This window comes from Macaca mulatta, chromosome 1 (assembly GCF_049350105.2).
Source record: "Macaca mulatta isolate MMU2019108-1 chromosome 1, T2T-MMU8v2.0, whole genome shotgun sequence".
Taxonomy (NCBI): domain Eukaryota; kingdom Metazoa; phylum Chordata; class Mammalia; order Primates; family Cercopithecidae; genus Macaca; species Macaca mulatta.
Genome location: NC_133406.1, coordinates 206,790,950 through 206,817,118, shown reverse-complemented (window position 1 = coordinate 206,817,118; position 26,169 = coordinate 206,790,950). Strand labels below are relative to the sequence as shown.

The 26,169-nt window shown below is 43.5% G+C and overlaps 1 protein-coding gene across 1 annotated transcript in view; it reads right to left on the bottom strand.

Moving 5' to 3' along the window:
- CSMD2 (CUB and Sushi multiple domains 2) overlaps positions 1-26,169 on the bottom strand; it is a 649,885-nt gene that overhangs the window by 509,077 nt on the left and 114,639 nt on the right. The window contains exon 3 of the mRNA XM_015134762.3: positions 11,223-11,335. Coding sequence (XP_014990248.3) covers positions 11,223-11,335 — 113 coding nt within the window. The remainder of the gene's footprint in view (positions 1-11,222; positions 11,336-26,169) is intronic.

The window sequence follows — 26,169 nt, the reverse complement described above, 5'->3', positions numbered from 1 at the left end:
GCAGAAAATTGAGAAGTAATGAGACTTGGAGCCGAGAGAATAAATTAACAGGTGATCACATGGTTAAGAGCCTCCACCTGAATACAGAAAAGGTGGCGTCCTGACCATCAGAGAGCTCTGGGTCAGAGAAGAGGTCAGAATGCTAAGTACATCTCAACTGAGGCTAAGGGGTGGTTAGGAGCAATTAAGCAGTTACCATATTTCATCGGTTCTAGGGTGCAAGCTTTTCCATATTTTAATATCTCTGAAATTGGGATGTGTCTTATAGTCAATGACATGTCACACTTTAATTGGCAGCATTTTTTTCTTTCTTAATGGTACATCAACTAAAGCTGGATCTTACGACTGGGGGCATCTTAGAGTCAATGAAATATGGTATCAGACGCCTTGAGCCTAAATCTCTTTCCTTGTCTGGGCCTTTCATATGGGGCAAGACAATCATTTATCCATTCACTTGTTTAATCGATATTTGTTGAGCACCTACTATGTGTCTGACCCTGGGCTAGGCACCTGTGAAGAGTGATCGTAATAGCTTACACGTCCACGTACTGTTTATTCTATGCCAGGCATTATTAGGAGCACTTGATGTGTTGTCCCATTTCTTCCCGACAACAATCCCACGGAGTAGGGTTTATTATTCTTATTGTCCTCCTATGATGAGAGGTCAGAGGAGGTTAAGTGACTTGCTCAAAGTCACACGCTGGCTACTACCTGGACGAGTTGGGAGTCGTCTTCCTTCAGACCCTGAGCTCTGACTTCAGTGCTCCATTGAGTGTTCTTCCTATCCAGAAGCACACACAAGAGTAGAGAAGGTAAACAAGGAACAGGAAATACACAAGTGATGCATGTGATAGAAGGAGAAGTGCAGGGAGCCGAGAGATAATAGAATAGGGCTGTTGTGCACAGAGGCAGCCTCTTGGATTTAGTTTAGGCAGAGGACAGAAAGGAAGAATTGGGTGGTAGTGGTGAGGTGGTTCAGGAGAGGGGACTCAGTGTGTTTGAAAGATAAGTGGGAAGACAGAGTATGGTGCATCTGAGAACTGGAAGGGGGTGGAAGTAGGCCTGATGCTGGAGGTTTTGAGGGCCAGGCAAGGAGTCTGTACTCCATCATGGAAGCAATTAAATGGTTGGGTTTTTTGTTTGTTTGTTTGTTTGGTTGGTTGGTTTGGTTTGTTTGTTTGAGACAGAATCTTGTTCTGTTGCCCAGGCTGGAGTGCAGCGGCGCAATCACAGCTCACTCCGGCCTCAACCCCCTGGACTCTAGTGATCCTCCTGCCTCAGCCTCCTGAGCAGGTAGGGCTACGAGTGCATGCCACCATGCCTAACTAATTTTCTTTTTAATATTTTGTAGAGATGGAGTCTTGCTATGTTGCCCAGGCTGGTCTCAAACTACTGTCCTCAACTGATCCTCTGGCCTTGGCCTCTCAAAGTGCTAGGATTACAGATGTAAGCCACCATACTCGAAAGATTTAAAGGGCTAAACCCTTTAACCCAATTAAAGGGTTTCAAGTGAAAGCTCTCTGAGATCTTTGCTCCCAAGCATCCAATGAATCTCTGAATCTTTTGTCGGATAGTGAAGGACCACAGACTCCCAAGAGGAGGGTTCTGGAGAAAAGCTGAAGAACCTTCAAGTTGTTCAAGTTGAGTACTGCAAAAGTATGCCCAGGCAGAGGGGTGATGAGGATTAAAACCCAGCCTATATGCCATCCACTGCGCTGTATGTTCACAGGATAGTGTCTTCTCAGAGTAGCCACTTGTGTTAATTCGCACAAAAGCCCTATATAGACCAGCAGGGATCCAGGTCAGGAGATGCAAGCAATAGCTACCATTGCAGCGCTCCTACTGTGTGGCAGGCTCTGGACTGAGGTATCATGGTAGCAGAGAAAACAAAAAAAATAAGTGATCGTTCTTGCCCTTGGAGACCCACAAAATTTGACCAAAGGTTTTGTCAGGGGAATTAATTTTTTTTCACCCCCATAAAACCCACCATGTCTTGTTGTATTAGCTTCCTTTTACTGAGTGCCTACTATGTGCCAAATGTCACCCTAGGTTCTTTCTAGACCTTGTCACTCATGCTCACAGTCCTCTTGAAATGGAGAGAAAATTTAGGAGGAGTCTGAGAGGTTGTAGTTCCTTATCTAAGGGCATACAGTGGGGATGTGGCAGAGCTCAAACTTGATCTCGAGAGACCTAACCGGGCATGAGAGCAATTTTCTCCATGTTGTAGAGGAATTAGTTGTTACTGAATAGCAACTCTGTGCCAGGCACTTTTCATGCACTGACTCCTTTAATCCTCATTATAACCTATTAAAGTGGGCATTATAGTTTCTGTTTTTCAAAAACATCATTTCAGGGAGGATGGGAGACTTGCCCAAGGTCTCACAGCCACCCTGAGGGAAAGCCAGGGTTTGGATCCACATCTCCTGTCTCCTGGGCTTATGCCCTTACTTATCTCCCAACATTTTTAGGTTTTAGAGAGCTCTTTGAATGTAGGGGCCACTTCTTATTCATTCTTGTATCCTCAAAGACTACTTTGGGACTGATAATATAGCAGGCATTCAGTAAATATTTGTTGAATGAATGAATGAAGAATGAATGAATGGGGACAGAGAAGTGAAGCAGAGGTACACTGTATCTGCAAGCAGGCAGCTGCCTGAGAATGCTCCTTCCTCCTCATCACTGTTTCTTCTGACACCCTGACAGGAAGAGGGTCAGGGCACTAGAGTTTGGCATAATATCATCTTAAAGCTATGTTAATACTCTTCCCCAAAGGGGTAAAATATTACTATGCATGATGAACTATTTGTGGGATTATTGAGGACGTGATATGAAAATCATCCTGATTCTCCACTTATTGAGAAGTGCTGCCCAATTTGTCTCAAATGTCACATCTCTATGTATTAATTTGCTACTCCACAGTACTGATTAAAATGAATGTTCTCCAACTCCCAAGGCAGAGCCATCGGAAATGGAACAGGTTCACTCAGGAAGCACACACCATCCCTCCTGAGTGGAGGAAATGGACATCTATCACCTCCGTCCCTGAAGGAGGCATTGGCCTGCTGTTCTGCTGTTCTGGCCTGGAGTGGCTTAAATGTTGCAAATTGCATATTCAGTGTATGTCTATCTATATATCTATGTGATCAAATGGCTTCCATTAGCCCAATTTTGAGATGTCTGCATAATGTCCCAGAATTGGGGAACTCTTTTGGAATGAGGAAATTGTCTGAGAGGCTGAGGCCGAGAGAGAGAATCAGCAGGTCTAATTACAGGAAATAATAAAACCAGGAAAGGTCCATTTCTCCCATGCACTTGGTTCCAATTCCATCTCTGGACCCCAATTTATCTGTGTGCACAGTGGCATGATCACATCCAACCCTACTGCCACCTCTAAACATCACAGAAGCACATTTTGTTCTGAAGCTTGCTCCTAACCTGCTTCTCCTGGTATAGCAAAACAGGCAGCTCCGGCTCCATCTGTCCATTCCTCACAGATGAGTCTGTCTGACCCTGTTGCAACATGCTGTGGTCCTTATGCAGAGATGATATTACTGATCTTCCATTGGTAGCAAAAGCATACCAGGGTTTTTGGGGTTTTTTTCCCAGAAGTGACACTAAGTGGAGCATTTCTTCTTTCCCCCTGCTCCCCTTTGGGAGGGGAGATAGACTAGGGAGAGAGCACAAATTGTGACAATGAAAATGAAGCTTGGATGAAAGTCGAGGACTGCACACAATAGGTGCCCAATAAATATTAGCTCAATGAATGAAGAAATCTCTACCATCAACTTAATGTGTGAGGTCAACCTCCCCGGGCTCAGTTTTTTTAGGTGAACTAGGGGATCAGGGGTGGCCACAGGGCATCTGTGAACTCCCTGTGAATCTTATGGAAAAGAGTCGTATTTGTGTGAGTATGTGTACATGTACGTGTGTGTCAAATCCATGACCTCAAAAGCCTAGGGCCCACTTGACTTGTTACTAGGACCCTTAGCTCTAAAGCCAACATCTCTGATACAAAGAGAAGAGGCCATGAACAGACTAAGTTCCTGGCTTGGCCTCATTAACTCCCATCCACCAGGGGACAAAGCCTGAGACTTCATCCCTATCCAATGGACACAGGCTCAAGCAGTGCTGGAGGCTCATGAATGTGAAGAACATTCTGCTTCTTCCCTCCAAAAGCCACGGTCTAGCTGTAAAACTAGACACACCACGAACGGCTGGATTAAGAATTCTATGCAAACTCTGGAGCCAGGGTACTGGGGTGGGGCTGGGATTGTGAGCTATGAAGTTGACATATTCCTTCCATCCCTGAAATAATCCCAGTCAACTAAGGTTAGGATGAGAGTGACTTAATTAATTAGCTGACATTTATCAAGCGCTGACAATTTGCCAGGTCCCATACTGAGCACATCTTGTGACTTGTGCATTCTCTTCCTTAATCCTCACAACAGCTCTATGAAGTTAAGTATTATTCTTATCCTGATTTTACAGGCACAGAGGCTGGAGCTCAATGAAACGACATAACTTGCCCAAGGTCACCCAGCAAGTGAATGGCAAGATAGGTTTTGATTCCAGGTGTCTGAATTCAGAACCTGAGATCTTAATTCTTGTACTATGCCACCTCTCCCCTTATGGTTACCAAGGAGTCCACAAAAATAATAGAAAATAAGGGTACGTCATCTTTCTAAGATTCTTTATAGAGATAATTAGTGGAACAGAAGAGGTATGATTTTTAAGGAAGCCTATAGTTTGATAATGAGATGCCCAGATCACAGTTAGACTTAGCTAAACAAAGAAATACCTGTTTTGAGAGCCAGAGTATTAAGTAGATCTAATAGACTGAGACCTAACACTCAGAGACGGGCTCTCCTTCACAAAAGTGTCAGAGTGCACAAGATCCATGCTGCTAAAATGCAGAGGCGCAACAAGGATTAAGCACCAAATACCTGCAGAGACTCTTCCCAAATTGGCATTTCTGATCTGCCCATCATGCTCGCTTACCTGGTGATCAGTCTGGAATAGTCAGAAACAATCCCATGCAAGAGTCGGGAGCTGTGTGTGAGGAAGGTGGGAAGTCTGGGGCTAGGGTGAGAAAAAATGTCCAAAGGGCAGGAAGACTGGAAACATCAGATAGACACACACTGGAGGTAAAGTGGGGAAGATGCAGGCTTCCGTGAACTCAGACAGAGTGACACATGGCGAGCATCAGACAGCCAAAGACAGAAAGGGAGTCACAGAAACCAAGACCAACACAACTAGGTTCCAGGAAGACTTAAAAATAAACAGTAAAGGCCAGGCACGGCGGCTCACGCCTGAATCCCAGCACTTTGGGAGGCTGAGGCGGGCGGATCATGAGGTCAGGAGATCGAGACCATCCTGGCTAACACAGTGAAACCCCATCTCTACTAAAAATATGAAAAATTAGCCAGCTGTGGTGGTGGGCTCCTGTGGTCCCAGCTGCTCAGGAGGCTGAGGCAGGAGAATGGCGTGAACCCGGGAGGCGGAGCTTGCAGTGAGCCGAGATCACACCACTGCACTCTAGCCTGGGCAACAGAGCGAGACTCGGTCTCAAAATTAAATAAATAAACAAATAAACAGTAAAATAAAACAAAAAGAATAAGGTGAGCCTTTAAATGAACATTTATCTAATCTTCACACAGAAAAAGCCTTTCCAAGCATGGCACCAAAAGTAGAGAGCATAAAAGAAAAATTAAAAAATTAAAATGTAAAATGAGTGGCATAAAAATGAAAACTGATGCACCTCAAAAGGAAACCCATCACATTAATATCCTTAATATGCAAAAAGCACTTACAAAAAAGATAAGAAAAATTCTAACACCCCCATGGAAGAGTAGACAGAGACCAAGAGAGAGGATTTATACAATTATCAATAAGTGATGACAGGTGCTTCACCTTACCTATAATCAAAGAGATGCAAATTATCACAACAAATGGGATGTCATTTTCTACCCTTTTTAATCCATGACACTGACTTAAAACTCACCAACATGTAACCCTGGCAAGGTGGGAGGAATGGGCTCAGGCCTGCTTGTGAACTGTTGGTAGAAGTATATGTTCGTATAACCTTTCTGAAGACACGATGGAATTTTGTATAAAATGGAAAATCTACATACTCTTTGACCCAGCAATTGCACTTCCAAGAATTTATTCTAAGAAGAGAATTAGATGAGGGCTTAAATTGTATGTACAAGGATGTTCTTCACCTAAACATCCACAGAAGATGACTGGTTAGATAACTATGGTATATGCAAACCACAATGGCTCCCTCAGTGATGTTCATTAGAAAGACAAATCAGGGCTACTTTTATTAACACAGAAAAACGTTGGCCTCATTAACCAGATTATAGAATTGCACAGATAGCATAATCCCAAGTGCCCACAGATCCACACCTGTGTGCCTATGTGTGTGTGCAGAGAGATGTCTAAATGTATATTCATTGGAATGGCAGAACTGAGGCTAGACCTGGGCAGACAGCCCTACCTGGGCAGAGCAGGACATGGGCAGCCCTGGGAGTCAGCAGGAGGAGGAGGAGGAGGTGAGTGGGGAGAGGGCTCCTGGGGCCTATTTTCAGACTCCATGCTGAAAATGGGATTGTCAGATCTAGCAACTGAAAATGCAGGATGCTCAGTTATATTTAAATTTCAGGCCCAGTGTGGTAGCTCACGCTTGTAATCCTAGCACTTTGGGAGGTCAAGGCAGGCAGATCACTCCAGCTCAGGAATTCGAGACCAGCCTGGGAAACATGGTGAAACTCTGTCTTTACCAAAAATACAAAGAAATTAGCCGGCTGTGGTGGCGCGTGCCTGTAGTCCCAGCTACTTCGGGGGCTGAGGCAGGGGGCTGAACCCAGGAGGTCGAGGCTGCAGTGAGCCGAGATCGTGCCACTGGACTAAAGCCTGGGGAACAAAGTGAGGCCCTATCTCAAAAGAAAAAAAAACATAAAATAAGTATATTTGGGGTATACTTACACTAAACATGATTCCCATTTCAAGAATCTGAATAATTTAAAATTCAAATTAACTGAGTGCCCTGTATTTTATCTGGTGACCCTAGCTGAGAAGCTCAGGAACACATCTCTTGTTGCCTCCATGGATGACCCACGCCAGCCTGGAAGTTCCCACATCCTCCCCTGCCTCTGGTTTAGCTCCAGTTTACCTGCCCATGAAATGGAGTCACTAGCCTCTGCCTTACTCAAAGAGTTTTGCAGAAAAGCCACATTAAAATTCCTGGCCATCAAGCCCTAAACTGCACACAAAACCTCCCTGAGGCCCAGCATGTACTTCTGTAAGATGGACAGCAACGTCTGTCCACAGGGTTGTGGTGGGGGATTAAATGAGATAACGTATGTAAAGTGCCTGGCATACAGTCAGTGCTTAATACAGGTTGATCCCCTTTCCTCCCGTCCAGCTGCTGCAGCCCATGCTCTTGCTCCCAGGGATTACAAACCAAGCACCTTCTGTCATCTCAGGGTTTGACTACCGGCCTTTTTGATCTTTTCCTTGCAGCGGCAGCAGCCGTGGGCTGACACTCATCACCTGACTTCACCTTTCTCCAAAATCCCTAGCAGCAGTTCAGTTCCTTATCTACACTTTTCACATTCTGGATGAGGGTGGAGGAGGATCAAACTCGCTTTGATAGCAGACATTCGGAGATGTCAGCCAAGGGGAGCTACCAGGAGCAGCGCCCTGATGCCATTTTGAAATGGACACAACAACATGATGAATAGAAAATTTAAGGAAACCATCCCGACTTGGGGCAGCCTAGGCTGGAAGTGGGGGCCTCTCCTTTGAAGCCTGTCTGTCATTCTCCCTGCTTGCCACCCAGCACAAATGTCCAAGGGGACTCTGCAATGGAGGAAGGGGGCTGAGCCCCTTCCCTGAGAGCCAAATCTTCACAAATTCCTTTTGACTATTGAATCTCCCCTCCTCCAATCCACAATGAGGCTCAGAGAGCTTAAAAATCTGCCCAAGGTCACCCAGTGAGTCAGGTGTGGGTTCAACACAATTCAGTTGCCTGTTGAATAAGCTCAGAGATAAAGAGATCCCAGGGCATATGTCAGATGAGTATGCTCACAGCAGGGGCTGCCCCTACTCATGCCTCCCACCTTCCATCCTTGTCCGTCCACTTTGGGTGTTCCAGAAGTGAGTGCAACTCACATTTGTCCAAATGCATGAATTGCCACATAGCCCAGTCCCAAGTCAAATTAATGAGCTTCAGTGATAGCCACAGCCTTGGCTTATGGGTGCCTGACTCCTTTGTTAGCACAGATACCTGTGACCCACTTTACCATGCAGTACAAAACAGCCAGCCACACATCCTGCAAAGTCTGCAGAAACCCTGCAACAGGTGACTGCATAGAGACTCGCTCGGCTACAGCAATCTGTTAGCATTGGTCTAACATTTGCAGGGGCCTTGCCTACAAGGCTTTATTTTCTTAGTGCCTATGACTTAGAGACCTGACATCATCATGTGGCTGAGGTGAAACAGGTTGTTCCTTCTGCCCTGTGAGTCTTGCTGTGGAATGTTGAGCGTTCTCATGCCTGGATGGCCTCACCTGTACCAGGCAGGTGAGAGGAGGGACCCACTGGCCTCTAATTTATCCCTAATGTTTTGCAATCTCTTTAGAATCACAGGCCTCTTTGTGAATCTGATGGAAGCTCCAGCTCAGCTCTGTCCAGCAGAATTTTCTGCAATGATGGAAATGTTCTGTATCTGGGTATCTGGGCTGTTCGACATGGTAGACAAGCCACATGTTTATTGAACATTTGACACAAGGCTAGTGTGACTAAGAAACTGAATTTTAAATTCTACTCAATTTTAGTTAATTTAAATGTAAATAGCCATATGTGGCTAATGGCTACTGTATTGGACAATACAGCTGTAGACCAGGGGTAAGCAAATTTTTTTCTGTAAAGGGTCAAAAAGTAAGTATCTCATTGGCTTTGGATAGGGTCTCTGTCACAATAGCTCAACTCTGCAGTTGTAGTGCATGAAAACAGCCACCAAACAGACATCAACAATTGGGCATGGCTGTGTTCCAATAAAACTTTATTTACAAAAACAAGCTGCTGGCTAGAGTTGGCCAAGGCGATCTGAGTTTTCTAATGCCTGCTGTATATTCTCCTTAGAAAAAGATACACCCACCCTCAGAATTTTTGTCTCTAATGTCATGGAGTTTACAAACCTCTCGTTGCCCAACTACAGACCCTGCTCATGATTTCCAGGCTACAGTGTGTTTTCACGGGACTCTGAATGTGCCCTCAGATCTGCTCTGCTTAATGAGAAGTGCTTGTGCCCCTAACAGGGCAGTGTGTTCAGGGACACCTTTTTCCTCAAGCCTCAGGGAAGCCAGGGCCTCAAAGATCGACCAGGACTGAGAAATGAGGGCACCATGAGACTCTAGGGCTTGGCCAGGTCTCCCATGTGTCAGTCACTCCCAGCATCTCTGCTGGCACCTCTTCTAGTGTCCCTCACCCAGTCTCCCTTTCCCTGTCCCTGGGCCCCAAATGTAGTCAATTTCCCCAAGGCCAACCTATAGTGGAAGGAGCTAATGGCCAGAGAGACTTTAGGAAGCTTCTGAAGAGGCCTCTCTTCGTGAGGAGCTTGTTGCTCAAACTTGGAGAAAATTACTTTGGATTCAGGGCCAGGGTGAAGGTATAAATAGGATGACAAAAATCACAGGCTTGATATTAGGAGGAACTTTTTTTTTTTTTTTTTGAAACATAGTCTCGCTCTGTCACCCAGGCTGGAGTGCAGTGGGGTGATATCCATCTCCCAGGTTCAAGCGGTTTTCGTGCCTCAACCTCCCAAGTAGCTGGGATTACAGGTGTGCACCACCATGCCCAGCTAATTTCTGTATTTTCAGTAGAGATGGGATTTTGTCATGTTGCCCAGGATGGTCTCGAACTCCTGGCCTCAAGTGATTCACTCGCCTCGTCCTCCCAAAGTGCTGGGATTACAAGTGTTAGCCACCACAGCCGGCTGAGATCTGATCATTTTTAAAAAAGAAATAGGCTATTTCAGGAATCCTCACTTTAAGGACAGGTCAGTCTTTGTCAGGAGCCCTCAGTTAAGGTGAAACGGAGTTATGTCAGAAGCCCTCAGCAAAAGGCAGGTGGAACTTTCTCAGGAGCCTTCTGAGCAACCTTTAGTTAAAAATAATTGAGGCCTTCCCAGGAGCCCCCAGTTGCTCAGGTTAAAGCATCAAACCATCTCCCCTATGCCCCTGCCACCAGGGGTGGTTTTTTGCTAAGGAGGCAGAACTTGTCCTCTTTATGCCTTACACCCCTGGCCAAGACAGGGAGTATCTGTTTCTATATTGCTATAGCTTCATTCGCGAAAGCATCGCTTACTCTTTAAGTTCTTAAACAAAGGCAAAGGCAAAAAAAAAAATAGCTTTTGGATATCTGGCATGCTTTACTAGGGTATTATGTCATTACTGTTATTAATTATCATTAATAGTCTTAAAATACGCCTATTAATGATCTTAACACAAAATAACAGTGCAGGTCTTAGCCAAGAGCGGCATAATTACCTATTAATGAGATGTAAATTTCCCAGGGAAATGACAGAGATCTAGAAGTACCACCTTCTGAACTAACATAATAAAGTTAATAATAATAATAGTGTATAATCTGAAGATATTAGTGTTAATTTGAATTCTAACACCATATTTAAACAGACTGAGAGAAGTACAAATTATTTGCATAGCGCGAACCAAAAGCCCCTAATCCATGCTATTAAGGAAAAATCGATTGTTCTTCTCTGAATGATATAAAACTAACTCTTGGCAGTCACTGTATGGTGTTTTCAGCTGCTTATTTTATTTCTTTTACTTAGGGTTTATATGTCTCTTATTTTCAAAAACAACCTGAGGTACCTTATACAATGAAGCCCAATATAAAACAGAATTAAAAAAATAAAAACACAACAAAACCCAGTTAAAGGGGACAGAGAATTAGATGTTACCAGGCCCTCAGGATAAACTACTGCACACGAGTTTTGATATCCATTCCCAGTTTCCTGGGAACCAAGAGGGACAATTTAAGTAACTGAGTTACTGGTTAGTAACCAGCCTTGTTAGGACAGGTGCAAGCTCTGGGTCTGAAGAACACTTCCCTGCATCTGTGAGTGATGCAGTCCTGCTTGTGGCTATTAGGACATCACATCTTGGGCTCCTGTGGCCGATGAGGGAGGCACCTACCTTCATAGGTGGCATGGAAGCCTTGGGCACTGACTGCATAGTCACTGATGAGGCGCAGAGAGAGGGTGGTGGCTGCACTAACAATGGTGGCTGGCAGCTGAAAGCCTGTGAGCCTGAAAGACAAAGAAGTGGATTAGGGAGAATGACCCCCTTGGGAAACTACACATCCATGAAGCATTTATTGAGTGCCTGCTGGAAAACAGTGCTGATCTAGGCACACAGAGGGTGTTCAAAGACAAAGTGATTCTCAGCAGAGGTGATGAAAACTAGCAGGTTTCTGCCCCAGAAACATGAGGAAGTGACTCCCCCAAAGCCATGGTCTAATCCCCCACCTGGAGGCTTGCCTGCCTCCTTTGTGTTTCCTCTTTTCTCCTTTTCTGATTTCTTTTCCTGTCTCCTCTCTTTCTGGCTGAGGGCCTGTGAGGCTCTGGGTATAATTCCCCATGAGTTTACAACTAACAATTGCCAGTAGACAATATTTATTCACATAGTAAGGGAAATAGAGCCAACTCTAAGTAGAAGAATGAGGATGCTTCTTACCATAGACTTTATTCTTTCAAAGGAATGTCTACTGCTTTTGTAGAAATAAGTGCCTATTAGTTTTTAAAGAAGGCAAAAAATAAGAAACCAACACAATCTGGAAATAATTATTCCTGACAGTTGACATACAAAGAGATGGTGGGATCAATAGATGGAATCATATTCAATGAAATAATTTCATACAATGGGATCAAACTGTGTGTGCTATTAAAATTAAAATGTTTAAACTTTCTTTCTGGAACTTAACTGAATAAAAGGAAACAGGTGTGAAGCTAAAGGAATTGTTGAACCTGAAATAATATACTTTTAGCACAAGATTATCATTTTTAAAGATTCCTCTAAGAAAAAGATACCACTGAACACTTGGGAATACATTTAGGAAAGACCTTGTCCACCGCTGGGTGTCCATGCATGGTGACTCTCACAGGGACCCGATTGTGCACACAAGTCGTAGTGAGGTGGCCAGTCTCCTATATACCTTTGTCCTTAACCCCCTCTAAGCCTCAGCCTACCTTACCACATCCAGGTAGGAATCTAGGAGGAATTTCAAGGTTTAACTCTGTGCCCATTTTCAGGTAATTTGAAATATCCGTGGTTCTCCTGGATGCCGCTGTATACCTCCCACTGCTATACAATATCTTGACGCCCAGGATATCCACTGAAGGGCATGAGTATTGGGTTCAGACAAGTTAAATCAGATATTTGTAAACAGACACTGTGAAAACCCTTATGCTAGATGAAGCCCTTGCCCTTCCCACCATCCTAACCTTGTGGGATTCATGTTAACTCAGAATAGACTCAAGAAAAAGCAAAGAAAAAAATGATCAAATTATGCAGCAGGTAACCAAATAGTTTCAAGGGCCTCTTCTCTTCAAATATAAACACATCCAGCAAAAGATCCCTACCTCACCCCATATTCATATACTCTCTCTCATAAAAAATATATACATAAAACAATGAAATCATACATATTATAAGGAAACAAACTTTGTTTAATCATCTTATGCTGGGGAAAGGCCTTCTAAGCAAGACATGCAGAGGACTCCCTTTGCACCTACTTGCCTATCAATCTTCCATGGGAGCCGTCCATGGCATGGATTTCTGACAGGTACTCCACCTGCCCACTAGCCACAGAGCTGGGTAAATGATCAATCACGACATACTATCCCTCATTTTTATTAACTGGTTCAGGGTATGGGGAAGAGGGAAGAGACCATACCACCCAAGCAGAGTCATTCTGAGTCCTTCTATGGGATATAATATACAGACTCTGAAAGCCTTTTATTTTTGGACCTTAAACTACTACAATATAAGCTTGAGACTCCCAGCAGCCTTTTTATCATCACACAGAGACTATCTGCTTTAGAGAAAATGATATCGCCAGATATATATAAATAAAAGCTAAGCAAGAGAAGAGAAACAGAACCCTGATGATGTATTTTTCAGATCCTTAATCCACGCAGTGAGATCTATCTCTTCAATGCTCAGTTACATAAGCCAACATTCTTTCTTTCTTTTTTTCTTAAACTAGCTTGACTTGGTTTTCTATCTCTTGAAATTGAGTACTAATGGATACAACATGAAACCCCAGAGGCCTTAAAGGAAAATACTGATTAATAACTACATGAAAATTAAAAGCATGTATGTGTGACAAAAAACTGTAAAAGGTAATGAGAAAAGTGCAAACTGAAAGGTTATGAATATGTGACAGGAGGATTTGTATTTACAACCTAGAAAAAGTACTTACAAATCAGTAAGAAAATGGAAAACAGCTAGGAGGAAAAGAGCAAAAGATACAATACAAATTAACGATCCACCTAATTAATATAAAAATGTGAAAACTGAAACCCCAAGACTCATTTTTCACCTATCTAGAGTTGGCAAGGGCTAAGGAAAACAGATCCTGCACTTAACAACAGGATAACAAGGAAATACTACAAATTATACACATGCATTTGACACATTAAATGAAATGGGCACAAACTTGAGAAGCCCAAACTACCATAAGTTTCCCAATATGAAACAGATCATTTGAATAGACCTATAACTATTGAGGAAATTGAATTAGTAATTTTAAAACTCCCAAAAAAGAAATATCTAGGCCTAGATGATTTCACTAGAGAATTCTACCAAACATGTAAAGAAGAATTAACAGCAATTCTACTCTAATCTCTTCCAGAAAAGAAGAATGAACACTTCCAAACTCATATTATGAAACCAGTATTACCCTGATGCCAAGCCAAAGACAGTACAAATAAAGAAAAATGAAGATCAATATTTCACATGAATACAAGCACAAAAACCTTAACAAAATATTGGCAAGGAGGATTCAGCAATATATAAAAATATTTATAAACCATAACCAAGTGGGGTTGATTCTAAAGATGCAAGGCTAGTTCAACATTTGAAAAATCAATCAGTGTGATCTACCATATTAACAGGTTAAAGGCAGAAACATCACATGACCACATCAACTGATGCAGAAAAAGTATTTGACACATTTCAACACCCATTTGCAATTAAACAAAAAAAAATTCAGAAACCTACAAATACAGCGTTAGTTTCTGAACTTGATAAAGAACATCTACAAACAAAACAAAACAAAACAAAAAAAACAAAACAACACAGTAGCTGACATCACACTTCATGGTGAAAGACTGAATGCTTTTCCCTTAAGATTGAGAACAAGGCAAGGATTCAACAACTCAGTTAGAAAATCAGCAAAGACATGGAAGAGACATTTCACCAAACAAGATATATGTATGGCAAATAAGCACAAGAAAAGATGTTCAACATCACTAGCCTTTAAGGAAATACAGGTTAAGACCATGAAGAAATATTACTACATACCCACTGGAACAGCTAAAATAAAACACTGTAGTCACGATATTCAATGCTGGTGATGATACAGGAAAACTGGATTCCTCATGCAATGCTGGTAGAAATGCAAAAACATGCAGCCACTCTGGAAAATAGTTTGGCAGTTTCTTTAAGAAAAAAAAAAAACACATACACTAACTATACAACTCAGCAATTTACTCCAGAGAAACGGAAACTTATATCCATTATGCAAAAAAATCTATGCATAATTGTTCATAGCAGCTTTATTCCTAATAGCCCAAACTGGAAACAACCAAAATGTCCTACAATAATAGGTGAATGACTAAACAAACTGGGGTACAGCCATACCATAGAATACTACTCAGCAATAAAAAGGAATGGACTATGAATACATGTAGCAACTTGGGTGGACCTCAAGGTCATTAAGCCAAGTAGGAAAAAAGAGCTAATCTCAAAAGATCACATGCCATATGATTCACTTTATATAACATTCTAGAGATGGTAAAATTAAAGAGATGGAAAACAGATTAGTGCTTGCCAGAGATTAGGGATCGTAAGAGGAAGGGAAATGGGTATGACCATAAAGAGGTAGTATGAGGGAGATCTTTGGGTGATGGAATCATTCTGTGTCTTGATTGCAGTGATGGTTATGGGAATCTGCATGTGATAAAATGACATAGAAGTACACACACATATTGCACCAATGGCAGTTTCCTGGTTTTTAGAGTGTGCTATAGTTATATAAGATGTAACTATTTGGAGGAAACTGGGAGAAGGGTACATGGAACCTCTCCTGTGAATCTATTATTATTTCAAAATAAAAAGTTTTATGAATGCAAATCTACCATATTGACTTCTGATTAGCCCCAGTCTTGAGAATGCCTCCTGATTCCTATTTTATTTACTGTTCCTAGCATAAGAACACGTCAATCTTGATGTTATCATACAAATTATAGGCTATGACACATACAGTCCCCTTGCCTGTTCTGGAGGCTGCTTTTCATTTCCTTGCTGGACACATACACCCTTTCCCTACGGTCCATAAGCCCTGGCTCCAGGGAGTAAGATTGCAGAGATCTATCTGCCTTGTGGCTACCCAAGACCATGCTTCTCTCTGTGAATTTCCCCAATGAAACACCCTTTACCAACAAAAAATTTAGTTTAATTTAAAATTTTAAAAAATTGTATCTATCGCTCATATTATATTGCTATTGGACAGTACCCCAGTCCTCCATTAGACCAGACATACAGTCAGTTTCCCTGGATTGGGCTTTGAGCTTTGTCTTTTCCAGGTCCCTCACTCCAGCCGCCTCTTGTCCACTCCAGCCTGTATTGCACCCTCCCTGCCCCCACCAGCAGCATTTGACTGTAGCCTTGCTGACTACCAGTACCAGAACTCAGGCCACAGGGTCCCCGTTAGCCTATTCCTTGGCTTCCTGTTGACTTGCCCATGCACCAGTTGCCCTTTCCTTCCTCCGAAATACTCATATCTTCAGTGACAGACTGACATCATCCCTTTGGACCCTAAGGATTAAAATAGTAAATTGTCCCCAGTGAGGCCAGACCTATATCTGGCTCCCCAGGCCCCATCCTAGCAAGCTCTGGTTGCCTCTATCTCCAAGTGGGCCCAATTCACAGCAGGTGCAACTTGTCTCTCACCCATGTCTACCAGAATTACGCCCTTGGGTGCCCTTCCCAGACACTCAGCCTAGGGACCATCCTTTCCTTCAATTACATAGAGCCTTATGGAGGAATCTCAAATCTCACCATGGCTTCTCATATGAAGTCCTCTCTGAGAATGGCATTCCCCTCACTAAGCAGAAATGGTTGATTTTTATTCCCCCAACTTAGTTCCAGGATATTTTTGCATTGCTATTAAAAATTCCTAGACCCTAGTTTCTTGGTACTATATTGATGCAAGCTGTGAATAGCTAATGTACACTGTCAACAAACAATTACAGTTTTATCACTTACAATATATGGAATTGCAGCTTGCTAGGCATTTTCTCTAATCAGATATTTACCACTGCTCTGCTCTTTCCCAGGGTTGGTAGATAAATTCTAGCAGGGAGGATTCCTCAAAGGCGCTAGCTAACGCTGGGGGAGGGGATGGGAAATTGAATCTCCCCAGCTAGCTACCTGAATCATCACTCCCCCACCCACTCATCTTTGAGATCTATTTTAGACACGCGGATGACCCCGCAGTTAGGAGGAGCTATGGTGTTGCGTGACGGAAGGAGCAAATAAAACTTTCAGACTTTCCCATCTTTTATTTGACAAGATTAAATATCATATTGAAAGGAGTGAGGTATCCTTTAATAGTGAAATCCAGAATTAGTAAAGAAATGTAGTAAAATGATGGCAAGGCAGGTGAGAGGCCCCTGTTGCTATCAGTTATCCTCTTTGCAGACTCTAAAATGCACAGAGAACAGCATTTTGCAAACAGGTGGCATAGCCTAACATGTAAAACAATACTCATCTTCTGCTTTACATCAGCCTTATTGTCTTCCCATTTTCTCCAGTGCCTTTTCTTTGTTTTTGCCTTCCTGCCAAAAGTAACCCAGAGTCTTGAAAACGGTATGGCCAGGACCCCATATACTCCTCATTTCTCAGCTCAGAATCTATCCACAGCCTCCCACTGTTCTTAGGATTAAAGCCAGAATCCCTTACAAGGTTCACAAAGCCTGCATGGCTTGGCCATGATAGATTCTCTGCTCTGTCTCCTGCCTGGCTCCAGCCCCCCAGTCTTCTTTGGTCAAGGCCATCCCAAGGGCAAAGGAAGTGGTCAGCCCGAAGTGCAGGCAATAAGGGCATGAATTTCCTGTTGGGAATTTGAAATCAATAATAAAATGGACTTTAAAAGTTCACTTCTTATTACCATGCATCCATATTCTAAATAATGTCCGTGATTAAATACTCTTCCCCCACTTTTCTCCCACTCCCTTCCTGCGTACACCTCTGGCTTCAGTTCCTTCAATTTGCCATGCCCCGTCTTCAGGGTCTTTGCACACACTGTCTCCTATTTAGAACACTTTCTAACTCTTGGGATTTGTCTAATTAACTCTTTCTCACCATTCAAATCTTATCACGAGTGTCTCAACATTACTTCTAGAAAGGTGCATTCCTGACATCCCAGACCAGCCTATGCTGCATGCTCAGAGGTCCCAGTGGAAGTCACTGGTACAGTTCACCTTGTATTTCCAGCTTTCCTTCTAGACACAGAGTGGAACAGCACCTCCCATCCCTGCTGAGGTCAGGCCTGGCCAAGACACCGACTTGGCCAGGGAGATGTAGGTAGCAGTGAAGGTTGCTGTTGCCAGGAGGGAGGCTTGAACAGCCTGTGTACCTTGTGCTGAATTCCCTTCCCCTTATCCAAGGTCAGTGATCCTTGGCCTCTGTCAGCCATGGTCTCTGAGCAACTCCCCTAAGCAGACAGCCCCTGCAAACCTTTTCTGAATCTGCAGCATGAGCAAGAAATAAACTTTTGGTGAGTTAAGCCATTTCAATTCGAGTGTTGTTTGCTACCACCATATTTTCAATTGTAGGTTTTGTTATTACCACTCAGGTATGGTGAGGCCAACAGATCAGAAGACATTGCCGCTGAAAAGATAACACACGGTTTCCTAGAGGAAGGGGCATACTACGCCAAGCAGAGCCACAAGCATGTGGGAAGCTTCAGGGTCAGTGACAAGGCAGAAGGAGCCTGGGAGAACGTGGGCAAGAGCCTTTATTGTGGTTTTCCCAAGAAGGAATGGGCCAGATCAGGTAAGCAGCTGAGCAGGTTTAGGATTGCCTAGTTTAAATAATTTCAGAGGGTACCAGGGTATGTGCACCAGCCTTAGTTGTCTAAATCCTGGCCCTGGGTAACTAGGGCAGAGGGATAGTAGATAAACAATGAGATCTCAATAAAGGAGGTAGAGGCCAGGCACGGTGGCTCACACCTGTAATCCCAGCACTTTGGGAGGCTGAGGTGGGAGGATCACTTCAGCTCAGGAGTTCCAGATCAGCCTGAGCAACATGGTGAAACTCCATCTCTACAAAGAATTATAAAAAAAAAAAATTGTCTGAATGTGTTGATTACTCAGCTAAACTTGTGGTCCCAGCTAGGCAGGGGGCTGAAGTGGTCCCAGCTATTCAGGAGGCTGAAGTGGGAGGATCACTTGAGCCTAGGAGTTCGAGGCTGCAGTGACCCATGATCGTACCACTGTGCTCCAGCCTGGGCAAAAAAGTGAGATCCTGACTCAAAAAAAAAAAAAAGAAAAATTAAACTGAAATTTTAAAAAATAACAATAAAAGACTTAGTTGTGCTCTACCCAATTGGGATAATCAGTTTGCATACGAAAGGCACACTTCGGGGACAGCTGTTTGCTATTTTAGGTCAACAAAGTCCCAAGATGTCAAAGTATCAGAAAATACAATTTAAAAACCATTAGTACACAGAGTGTAACCTGACCTATCCTAACTGATATCCCTTGTCTTTTCTTTACTAGCACTAACCGTAATTCCTAATTAGATGTTTATTGGGGTAAATAGTTTTCATTAAGGTCTCCCTGACTAGATGAAAGCACCACAAGAGCCATGGCTGAGTGTGTTGCTCACCTTGCATGTGTGTTTCTAAATGAATGGATGAATGACTGACTGGCAGGCTATTCAGTGTTTCTAGGAGCAGCCACACAAACTAAGAAGCCTAAGATGTGTGGCTTCTTAGTTGCGTAAGAAGCCACACATCTTAGGTAACTCTGATGCTGGCAGTATGGACAACAGGAGGGAGAGACATCCAGACTTGGGCTAAGTAACACTTACTGATGTGGCAAATCCCCTTCATACCCATGAAATGAGGTGAGATATAAGGAAAAAGCAGACTGCTTTGAACACCTCCATTTCTTCCTAATCATCCCAGGAAAAATAAAAAGGTGGGAGCTTTTATTTTAAAGAGGGTATTAGGCTGCGTGCAGTAGCTTGTGCCTGTAATCCCAACATTTTGAGAGGACGAGGTGGGAGGATCACTTGAGGCCAGGAGTTCGAGACCACACTAGTCAATATAGTGAGATCCTGTCTTTCCAAAAACTTTCAAGAATAGTTGGGCACGGTAGTGCATGCCTGTAGTCCCAGCTACTCAGGAGTCTGAGGCAGAAGGATTGCTTGATCCCAGGAGTTTGAGGCTGCAGTGAGCTATGATCATGTCACTGCATTCCAGTCTGGGTGACAGAATGAGACCTTGTCTCAAAAATAAATAAATGGGGCATTTATTTATTTAAATAAGGAAGAGGGGACAGAAGAAAGTGCTGGACTGTACACAAAAGGACTCTCATTCTAAGCAGAAGGACTTGAACTCCCCCACCAGAATTTGGCTCGGATACAACTGAGTTTCCTGCCTTCAGGTGTCACTGAGGCCTTGAGCACATCAAGTGGACTGAGACCTGAGGGTCTTCCTGGAATGCGGGGTCTATGTAAGACCTTGCTTGGGAGAATCCCAACAGTGGCTGAAGTGAAATTCTTCCCGTTTATGCATGGGACTCAAAGTCGAATTGTTTTTAATGCAGGAATATGACATTTTTTCCACCCAAGTGAAGTGTCTGCAAATTTCTACCCATGGAAATAAAAGCTCATTTTCTTACTCCAGGAGTTAGTGCCCACGTTTGAGAACTTCAAGGCTCTCAAGTTGACCAACTACTCACTTCCTTGGGCTGGTGTCTCTTGGCTTTGATATGCCAGGCTTGCAGCAAGGAGACCCTAAAAGACCCCTCACCCTGTGGGATGAGGAACAGTTGAAGAAAGTGGGTACGTATAGTCTGGGGTCCAACAGAGTTGGCAAGGGGGAGGATGAGAACTGTCTCCACATCCCTGAGGGTCATGCTTGACACACCAATGTCTTCATGAAATGCTTGACAAGGAAGCAGGACCACAGGTCAGAGGCTCCAGAGAGACACACTTGGGCTCCATGCACAGAAGAACGCTGGCATTCACATCTGCCAGAGGTATGAGTGTGCCACCTCTCAAGTTCAATCCAATTTTAATCCCTCAAATATTTACTGAGTGGCAACAGGTCTCAGATGCTGATCCTCAGGAAGGAGGAGGAACATACCAGGTTGAATCTTGGGCCAAGCTCATCAGAGACATGGCTTTGCTTTTGCCAGTCAGAGACCCAATGAGAAAGGCCATAATGAAATTCTGATCTCAACAAACTCCAACCTGGAATTATGGAGTCTATTAGTACATTGGGTTGACCTCATTACTGGAGTAAATGTAAGTCTTGATTCCCGCTTGATAGAAAAACATAGAAGACCAGGAAAGATGGAAGAATTAGGTTTTGTCCAAATGTCTTCCAGGCACATGGAACTTTCTGGAACTGTCTGGAGTAGGGCAGCTGGCAAATCAAAACACTATCTGCCAAGCCTGTCAGTGTGACAAATGTTGCTTACACTTACTCTTTTATTCCCAAGGTCAAATTGGCTTGTCTTTTTTCATATCACTGTTTGACGTGCTAACAGCTTTAAATGAGAACCATTCAATAAAAGCCCAATTTGCTACATTACTGTTTATTCCTGGGTAATTCTATATTAGTTGGGCTCTTTAAGATTGTCTCTGTGCTGCCCCAAGATCTGGAGAACCATGTGATAACCCCCCACTTTTCATAACTTTCTGAGGATGGAGGCAGAGCCCTGAGTCGTCCCTGAGTGAGTGTTGCTGGGGCTGGTTCCCTAGGCCTCAAGGGAAATAAGAGATCTGGATCAGTAAGAAGGACATAATGATCAGGAATGACAGAGATGGATGGCTCTCTGGGTGACATGGCCCAAGGCTTTGCCTTGCAAGACCTGGCCTGCCTTTCTTTCTACCTCAGTTCATGGCTCTCTCCCCTTTGGTCTTTCCCCCTCCACCCACACTGGCTGCTGCTGCTGCTTTTTTTTTTTTTTTTTTTTTTAAGATGGAGTCTCGCTCTGTCACCCAGGCTGGGGTGCAGTGGCGTGATCTCGGCTCACTGCAAGCTCTGCCTCTGGGGGTCACACTATTCTCCTGCCTCAGCCTCCCAAGTAGCTGGGACTACAGGTGACCACCACCACGCCTGGCTAATTATTTAATATTTTTAGTAGAGATGGGGTTTCACCGTGTTAGCCAGGATGCTCTCTATCTCCTGACCTTGTGATCCGCCTGCCTCAGCCTCCCTAAGTGCTGGGATTACAGGTGTGAGCTGGCTTTTTATACTGTCCTTGAAGGTGCCACATCTCTTCCCACCTCAGGGCCTTTGCAGATGCTGTCCCTAGGACTCTGTGCCCAGATGTCTCCCTTAGCTATCCAGGCTGCCTCCATCTTACCTTTCCCCCAACCCTGCATTAGCTTTTCAGGGCTCACTTTCAGCATCAGTTCCTCTGGGAAAGAGTTTAGGGATCCCTGATGAATGTCCTCAGAGAACAGAGTACTTCTACTTTGTAACATTCATCCCGATGATCATGAATCGATTTTCTTATTGAATTGTTATATATCTGTCTTTCGTTCTTGATGCAAAGACTATCTATAACCTTTTCACTATATCACTAGTGCACAGCACATATTAGATGCAATATAGAGTGAATAAATGAAGGCTTTACTATGAGAAAGCAGACAGAAAAGGCCTGACTGCTATCCTTTGAAAGGCCCGCTTACAAGTATAATCCCTGTCTGGCATCTGGGAACCGGGGATTTCAGGAGGGTTCCCTCCATTTCCAGTACTTTCAGGAGAGGTCTAAACAATTTGTACAAACATTATGGTTTATGCTGAACACCTGCTTTCCACCTGGGAGCCTAGAATTTTGGTATGTGTCAGGAAGAGGGGTCTAGGTAATCATCTCTGTGGGAAGACGCTGGGCAATGAGTCTCTGCTGAGCTTTCCTGGTTGGCAATATTTCATACGTGTTGTCACAATTAGTTGCCGGGGGTTTGAAGCACGACCTGTGTGACTTTGCCAGAAGAGAACTCTTGGAAGCTTGTGCCTGGCTTCTCCCAGCCATCGCCCCAGGATGCACCTTTTCCCCTTGCTGACTTTGCTCTGTATCCTTTCACCATAATAAATCATAGCCATGAGTATAAATATATCCTGAATCCTGTGAGTCCTAATAAATCATGAGGGTGGTGATGAGGACCCTCCAATACAGAGGGTGACAAATTATTACAACCAGATTTTTCTGGAAAGTACCAAAACTAGGTTATTTTTCAAAGCATGTTTCTAGAGTGTTCACCAGTTAAATAGAATTGGGAGATGCTGGGGTTAAACAAAGCAAGGATTTTTCAGAAAACAAATAAAAAATAAAATGCACAGGAAGACTTTTAACAAGCGAAGTCAGTGTAAACCTTCAAGGTTGGAATAGATTATGTAACAGATCCCAAACCCATTATATTATAGCCCCTTTGATTCTTAAAGCATCCTGTGGGCTAGGGTTCTGTGGAACCCTCTCTGGGAAACAGTATGCCCAGAGAAGGCAGGTTGTGGAGCTGAGGCTGTTGCTGCAACAATCATGAGGCTGTTGCTATGTCAGCCATGATGCTGCTGACACTACCTGTCTTGAAAGTTCTGAAACCCAGAGTGACCAAAGGTCTGAAATGCGGTTCTGCATTGCCCCAAGATCTAGAGAACCATGTGCTACGCCTCCACTTCCGAGGGTGATCTACGCATGTCTCTTCTTTGCAATATTAAAGAGCCCAATATAGAATTACCCAGGAATAAATAGTAATATAGCAAATTGGGCCTTTAATGAATGGTTCTCATTTAAGGCTGTTAGCACGTCAAACAGTGATATGAAAAAAGACATACCAATTGACCTTGGGAATAAAAGAGTAAATGTAAGCAACATTTGTCACACTGACAGGCTTGGCAAATAGTGTTTTGATTTGCCAGCAGCCCTACTCCAGACAGCAGCCACTGGTTAGATACATAAACCATTAAGCTAAAAACAGAGCTATCATTACAGGCATCATCTAGTAATTTGCAGGTAATTGACGGACATTAGTCATAATCACACACCACATCACACACACAGACACACACACACACCTACAAACACATGTTTTCACTGGTAATTCCCCTTTGCATTTCATCAAGAGCCTCTAAAACTGGGAAACTTGGAAAATCTAGGCTTTTTGTGCCTTTCTATATATACATCATAGACCCCTTTATTCTTAAAGCAACTTGTCGGCTGGGGTTCTGTGGAACTCTCTGGGAAAGGATATGCCCAGAGAAGGTAGATCATGGAGCTGAGGCTGTAGCTACATTAGCTATGAGACCACTGACACTCTCAGTCTTCAACACCCTGAAACCTAGAATGAGAGGAAGTCTAAAGAGATGATTCTTGTGCTGTCTTGAGATCTGGAGATCCTTGTAATAAACTCCCATTTCTGAGGGTGATCTTGCATTAGCTAGATATCTGCTGAAAAAACCCAACTTACATCCAAAGGATCTTGTCTAAAATGTCCCTGCCTCTCCAGAAAACATCTACTGGCTCTGCAAACCTCTGCTTTCAGCTGCACATGTGCGTTTATTTTTGGAGGCTGGGATACCTGTCTTAAGTATGACTGGATGGGAGAAAAGCTAGGCCTCCAAATCTCCATATACAGTACACTTTCTAGGATGTGGACTCTCTTTAGGAGCAAGATCTGGAGTCACAGCAGACCCACCTGCTGAGGTCTAAAAATAGGGAAGAAGCACTACGTTTAGAATGCAAATCCTCTAAGCACACTCGCTCGGTCAAAACCCAGGGGTGTTTCCCATTGGACTGCAGCTTCTTTTGTAGCAGGGAGCCCTCTTGATGTGCTCTACTCCAAAAGTTCCCAAATAATGTTGCACAGAATACTATCCAGTGTGATGTTAGTAGGTTTGCCTGAAAAAAAAGTAAGTAATTTTGGGAAATGTACCATGGTTCCCAAACAGTGCACCATGGTGCCCCAGGGCATTGCAGTGAGTTTACAAGGGTAACCATGGAATATTTTAAACTTTCAAAGGAAATAGTGGCACTTAATATCTGCTGGACACACAAACTATTAGCTCAAGGTGGTTCATAGCTTCAATGTAAAGCTACCTTGCATTAGATGACATCATATCTTTGCAAAGCTTTGGTGGTTGGTGTGATGGGAAGTAGGAACCGTGTGTGAATCAGTGTGGAACAGGATATGAAGGTGGTAGTGTCCAATCTGAGCCCAAGGTTTGAGAATCTTTGCAATGATCAACAAGGAAACACATACCATTAGCAATCAATTGTTATTTAACAATTATTTAAGGATGAAATAAAAATGTTTTTCTTTCAATTTATATTATCTTTTCAAACAGATACAGAGTTGTTGGGATATAAATACTTATTCAGTTATTTGGACCTAAACTGCTTAATAAGTGGAGCTAATAGGTATTTCTTTTACCCATGGTGCACCGTGGAAACGTTACTGAGACACTAATGGCACCTAAGAAACTTTGGGAGCCTTTGCATTACTGTATGAAAAGCTTTGGAAAGTCCTGACAGACAGTTGGATCCAGCAGGCCCCACACTTCTTGGTTCAGTACATGCATGAATAGCTTTATTTACGATATCAGTTGAGAAACTAAAATAGATGTTACCCATGATTTTTCTCTATGATCTGGTAGGTTCACAAAAGAGATTAAAGGCTGGCATATTCCCACCGGTAACAATTACAAATTTTTCTCATCAATCATTCATTCAACAAATATTAATTGTATGCCCTATTAAAAGCTATGTACTATGCTTGGTTCTCGGGATAAAAATTCATAAGACATGGACTTGCTCTCGAGAGATTTACCCTCAAATGGAGGCATTTACATTAATTTATCTAGAAATCCAGCCAGTTCTCACCACCTTCATTACTACCATCCTGGAACAAGACACCACCATCTCTTGCCTCAATTACTGCAATAACCTCCTAACCAGTCTTCTTACTTTCCTCCTAGTCCACCTAGAGATCCTCCTTAACACAGCAGCCTGTGTGATCATCTTAAGTAGGATCATGTCACTTCTCTGCTCGAAACCCTTTCAAAGGCATCTCACTCAATTTGGCGTAAAAGCCAAATACAGCAATTAGAGGGCGCCCAAGATGGCCGAATAGGAACAGCTCCAGCCTCCAGCTCCCAGGGTGAGTGACACAGGAGACGGGTGATTTCTGCATTTTCAACTGAGGTACCGGGTTCATCTCACTGGGGTGTGTTGAACAGTCAGTGCTGGTCAGTGGGTGCAGCCCAACCAGTGAGAGTTGAAGCAGGGCGAGGCATTGCCTCACCTGGGAAGTGCAACGGGGAAGGGAATTCCTTTTCCTAGCCAAGGAAAACTGAGACACGCAACACCTGGAAAATCAGGTAACTCCCACCCTAATACTGCGCTTTACCAAGAGTCTTAGCAAACGGCACATCAGGAGATTGTATCCCATGCCTGGCCCAGAGGGTCCCACGCCCACGGAGCCTCCCTCATTGCTAGCACAGTAGTCTGAGATCTAACTGCAAGGTGGCAGCAAGGCTGGGGGAGGGGTGCCCGCCATTGCTGAGGCTTAAGTAGGTAAACAAAGCCACCTGGAAGCTTGAACTGGGTGGATCCCACCG